A 6,000-nucleotide genomic window follows, 5' to 3' on the forward strand; every position below is an offset into this window, starting at 1 on the left:
TGTGTAATTAAATACATATTAGCCAGCATAACTTGTTGATCTTCTAGTTAACTCATTTTGAGCATTTCTTTGGGGCAAAAACTACTGCAGCAGCACCACAAAGGAATATTTGCAGGAAAGTTATGAAAGACAATTACCATGGAAGGTTTTTGCATAAACTTTGAGGGCAAATAAGGGTAAAATAAAGTGTTGATATGAATTAAAGATTAAATCTTTTATTTATGACTGTTACTTCCGCAAAACTGCAAGAATTTATCTACCTATTTATTCAGCTATCTATCTATCTATCTATCTATCTATCTATCTATCTATCTATCTATCCTTCCATCCATTTATCTGAATATTTTTCTATCTATCCATCTAATTTAATAATATATATATAATAATAAAGCTATAATGCCTCTCCATTTTTTCTTAGTAAACAAAAAACTTGTCCCTTTTCTTGTCAAATTATTTAAAATCTTTCGCTCTTAAAATCTACAGAATATTTAAATTTTACAGGCTCTTTCCCTTAAAACCAAATGGGTCTTGCGCCATTCCCCAAAAATCGTTTTCCAATCGTTTTTCTCGCCATTTTCCTGCTGTGCTGCCTTTCCCATAACTTGTGAATCAAATTTCATGTTGATTGACCTCTCCAGAATTGCATATCCTCCCTCTGGTGCACTCCTCCTGCTCAGCCTCTGCCTCTGCCCCATTCTCTTGCTCTGGGCCCCTTTCTCCTGGCTCTGTGGCTGCACCACTGCTCTCCAGTTATCCTACCGCTTCACACATAGCATTTCCAATGCAATTTGCAAACCTTTTTCTCACCAAAGCACAGATTTGCTTCAAGCTAGGAGGCAGCACGAAAAAGGAGAAAAAAAACTTTACCAAAAAAATCCAGTAACGCCTTCTCAAAAAAAAAAAAAAGGCAAAGAGAAATAACGATTTTGCAGGCATTGCATTGCTTTGGATTGCATGCAAAAATGTTGCAACAACAACAGCAACAACGGCAACAACAACAACAGTAATAGTAACAACAGTAACGGCTTTAAACGCCAACTGCAACGCCAAGGCATAACTGCAACATTTCGGATGCAAGTTTGCATTTTACGCGGCTGCCAGGCTTAATTTTCCTTTATTTTTAATATCACAAACCAAAAGGCAGCAAAATGTACATAAAACCCACGGCTATAGGCACACAGCTACACATCCCACCAAACACACACAGATACACACACACACAGATGGATACATGGATACATTTGAAACGGGGCTGTCAAGCGGAGCTCCCAGGAAGCAAACAAAAATAACAACAACAAGAAAAAAATCTTTGCGTAGGCAAAACTTGGCTCGGACCATGTCCGAACTCCTCGCCTTTTCAGCCTTCTCAGCCTGTTCAGCCTCTTCAGACTTGTTGCTGTTGCAAGAAGACTTGGCTTACCCCTGTTCTTGCCTGGGTTCTGTGCGCGACTGTTGTTTTAAATAATTAATTATTGTTTAGTTGGCAAATAGCCTGGTCAAGATCGAACGGCCCCACAACAAGAAGAAGCCACACAACGAAGGCCCAAGTGCAATCCGAAAGAAAATAAATTCAAACCAAAAGGAGAGGCTTTGATTGGGATTGCCAAAAGATGTCGAATCTTCTGGGGATATTTACACTATTCCTACATATAACTGATCTTAATGGTGGTTATCCCCTTTGGGCAAAGATTTTCTTAATATTTTGTCAATTTTCTTTTCTTTCTTAATAATTTTTTATTTTATTTGATCTTTTGTGTCTTAACTCAGGAAGGATGCAGGAAGAAGGCATTAATTAATCCCATGGAGTGTGTTCCTTCCCCAAAAATATTCATCTCGAAAAAGCCTCAAAGCATTTGACAAAAATAACCAAAATTCATAGAAAAAAACCTGCGTACTAAGAAATTCCCAAGAAATAAAACAGTACACCTCCTAATAATAATCTAAAGGCCCAAAGGTCATCGCAGACACATAGATAGATATATCTTTAAGTACCCAGCCAACATCAGACAAAGTTTCAATCACATTTTGGCCCCAAACTGTGTGCCGTATTCGGCACATCGATAGAAACGGCTCTGCGCCCCCCCATTCATTATGTGGCCTGCAGCTGGGAACGGGATAGCAGCTCATTGGGTGATGCCCTGGAAATCGGTAGGGCAATCATGTGATTGAACAAATAACATGCTACGGACCAGCACTTGACTCCATTTGAAAGGATTGGAACGGAACCGAACGGAAAGTAAGCCAAAGCGATAGAGACAGAGAGAAGCCCGCTACTTAGCCCAATTTTCGCATAATGCACATGAGTTTCAGATTCGAGAGAGAGAGACTCGAAAATTGCACCAGAGTTTGAGGCTTGAGGCACAGCCAAAAACAAAAAGAACGAGCCGAGACAAAAGGCGAAATCTGAACCTATAAACTAGACAAAAAAAAAAAAGTGTGTGCCACCCCACCACCCCCTGGAGATAGAAATAAAAAAAAAAAAACTGCAGCATGCTGCACCACTTGGGGATCCAGTTAGCAGCGGAAAAACGTTCCCCAGAGTGGCATTAGCAGCAGATTTTTGCCTCAATTTGATTGTCCAACCCCCTTCTCGCAGCATATTAGAGGGCGATAATTTGTATGACCCCGAAAGAGATTCTCAAGCAGCCAAGGATTGACCCACCACCAGCAGTCCAAAAAATAAGAGTCACACACCCTGCACCCTGCCGGAAAAAATGGTGTGGCAGGAGAGAGCCTGTCGTGTGCCGAGAGAAGATAATTTTATACAATTTATTATATCAAACGAGCGTCGTCGTCGTCAGCGTCATCGTCGCGTGCAACACTTGCCACATCACACGAGAAGAGCTGCCACAGAGATACATCTGAAGCTGTTGCGTGCTAAATGTTTTCACGTGGCGCAGCGCACATGAAAATGAATCTGAAGCCAAAGCCCAATCCGAGTCCCAATCCCAATCCGAATTGCGTGTGTCCAAAACTTTAGATATCACTGGGCGATGGTTGGGCTGGCATTAAAAAGCGTTTAATAAGCATTAGATTACAACATTCTCTCGCTGTGGCAGGCGGATGGAAGGAAGGCAGGAAGGCGGGAAGGGGTGTGCACGGCTGCCACGGGTGTGCACGGGTGTGCAGTCTTAAGCTCATTTAGATATGTGTGTTTTATCTGGTACTTTGTCGAGCCATGAAATGGCCAATCAACCTCAACCCCAGACCGCACCCCAGCCCCAACCCCATAAACCTACGACTCCAACTCCAACTACACTTTGCTTTAGTTTTCCTTTCATTGCATTGTGGCAGTTGGACCGCAAAAGCCGCAAGATTCATTAGCCTCCAAAAAAGAAAAACAAACTCCTCTCGTAATCAGGTTCCTTGGGGAAAACTATTTACTACAACAATACATTGATTAGTTTTGTGGCATGGAGAACTGCAAACTCATTTCTCATTTATCCAGACAACATTTCTGTTTTGGTTGAGTGATCTTTTGTGATCCTCCCTGCCGTCCCTGAGGAGCGCTGCACTGCTTTTTTTACCCTCATCTACATGACCTTTTGAGTGTAACTCGATCTGTGTATTCTGTGGAAATGATGTCCCTGAGCGAGTTCAGGGGGGGTTTAACATTAAGTATAATATGAGCTTGATAGCGGAATTAAGGAGAAAACACTCGTAGATAAGCGGAGACGGAGATTAAAAGTCTTGAAGGGATTACTGAATTGATTTCAATGTTTAAAAATTTTAGGCTACAATCGGAGGATAGTTTTGCTTCTTAGTAAGATTGCCTGAAATATTTTGAGTTCTAATGGCAATGCAACCAAAGGTTTTTTCCCTGTAAATATACTCTGAAAGTGAATTTACTTTGCTGCTTCTTCCTACAGTAGATGGATGGAAACCATAGCCTTAGCCAGAGTTCTAATGATCGTTGATCAAATATACATTACATGCAATTGTAAAGAGTTCTAAGTTGCTTCTACTGCATTGAATCGTTCTTAGAATTTTACCACAAGTTCAATTTTCTGTGCAGATAAATTCATAACTCTTGGAATCCATAAAAGAATCCAACAAATTGGTTTCGCTTGAACTCTATTTCCTCCTAATCCAGCTGGAACCTATATAAATCCTTAATTGTGCCCCATCCTATGCCCAAACAAACAGATCTTACCCAGCCCAACCTTTGGAAATCTCTACTAATGCCCAAATTCCATCTACAAATGAACAGATCTTCCTCCCGCACACAGTCTTAGTGTGTCTGGGCGGTGTGGACGTGGCCTCCCACGAGAGATGGGAGTGCATCTCGCATCTCTATCTCTCTAATGAGAAAGAAAGGCAGCAGCAGCAACAGCAGAGGGAGGGAGGCGCAGAGTCGCATGAATAATGGGTCTATGAGGCAGAGTCGATGTCGCGTTCCGTCTATAAAATCGGCCTTAAAATCCATTAGCGAACGTTGCACAGGCATAAATAAACTAAACCGCAGTGCCTTAATTTCCTTCACTCTCTTGTTGGTTGTTGCAGCCCCAAAAATAGATGAAACACATAAATGGAAACAAATGACGCTAATAAATAAATGGAGGGGCAAGGCACTCTACTCTCGGAGTCGAAGTCGAATATGCATTTACAAAAGGATTTGCATTTTTGGGAGGAGGAAATAGTTTGTCATACGCGTAGTTTGCCCTTCAAAATGATGATGCTTGCAACTGTTGCAAGCACACAAAATATATATGCCACATCTGTTGACACTTACCCTTGAGCGCGGCAACTTGTGTTAATCCATTTAATCCAGAGAGTATCAGTAGCATCGGGAATACTAGGGGTATCACCAGCAGTGATGCCATCTTCTGGTCGACTCTGATTATTTTTAGCCGATTGGGCGACGTTGCGGCGACATTTTGATTGTTTCTATGTCTTCGCCGTTTGATCTCGCTGACGGTTGTTGTATTTTTAATTTCACTTTCCTCGGATAAATGCTGAGGCTGCAACTGTGGCATGCCACCACGCATTGCCCGCAAATGCATCTTGTCAAGTTTTTCTCTTCTACTTTTACTCTGCACTCCACGCGCTTCTTTAATTGCCCGAAATCTTTCTTGGCACACACTCCTAACAACCAACCGGCACTATCCTATCTGTCCATCCATTCAAAATAGAACTGCACTCATTTTTTTCGTTTTGTTTCGTTTTTGGTTTCTTGTTTTATTTTGTTGCTAATTCAAAATTTCTTTCTAAATTTCTCTTGTTTTGGCACACAATTTTTTGAATCGCTTCGAATCTCAATCCATGGCGGGGCTTCTGCCGTCTAACCGGAACGACAATGACGCGACAACCACGATACGATGAGACGAGAGACCTAAACACGCGTCCCACTCGAACGGGAGAACACGAACCGAGCTCTTCCAACACACAAAATCAACTGTCACGGCGCCCGGTTTCCAGCTGTCACACAGCAGCCAGACATATCCGAGCCGAACGAACGACTGCTGCCGAAGGCCGCTCGGGCCGCGCTCGTTCGGCTTGTGCGCTCGGGCTTGTGGCTCGCCTCGTCTTGTGGCAACAACCAGTAGAGCTTGTTGCATGCTGTGGACTCCATTTGGATTGTATTAACCTTTTGTTTACTTGCCTGCCTCTCGGTGGGGTTTGTTTTGTTCCATTTGCCAGTCGTTCGTATCGCTTCGTATACGATAGAACCTACTTATACCATATATGTGTGTGTGTGAGTAAGAGTATGTGTGCTCATGAAGTTGATGGAACTGAACGATGGAATGGAATTGAACTGAATGATGATGCATTTTGTTGATAAGAATGAACTGAAGAGGGTTTTATTTTGCTGTATATTGTTTCACAGAGTGCGTTCTTTGTGGCAAAAGGGGATTAAACATCACATATTTCGAACCTTCTTTTAATAAAAAGTTGCCTTGGATTGTGCCCGAAATATAGTTCTCTCTGAGGAATATTTGATGAAGGTTATATTTGTTTTCTTAAATGATAATTGTCTTATAATGTGTTGACTCTCTGGGA

At 42.0% G+C, this 6,000-nt stretch overlaps 1 protein-coding gene across 1 annotated transcript in view; it reads right to left on the reverse strand.

Annotated features, from left to right (window-relative positions):
• Positions 1-5,209, reverse strand: part of LOC111076635 (roundabout homolog 2) — a 47,647-nt gene extending 42,438 nt beyond the window's left edge. Inside the window, exon 1 of the mRNA XM_022370508.2 lies at positions 4,733-5,209. Within this exon, the coding sequence (XP_022226200.2) occupies positions 4,733-5,003 (271 nt within the window). The 5' untranslated portion in view covers positions 5,004-5,209. The remainder of the gene's footprint in view (positions 1-4,732) is intronic.
• Positions 5,210-6,000: the final 791 nt, after the last annotated feature.

Source organism: Drosophila obscura, unplaced genomic scaffold, assembly GCF_018151105.1.
Source record: "Drosophila obscura isolate BZ-5 IFL unplaced genomic scaffold, ASM1815110v1 contig_200, whole genome shotgun sequence".
NCBI classification, from domain to species: domain Eukaryota; kingdom Metazoa; phylum Arthropoda; class Insecta; order Diptera; family Drosophilidae; genus Drosophila; species Drosophila obscura.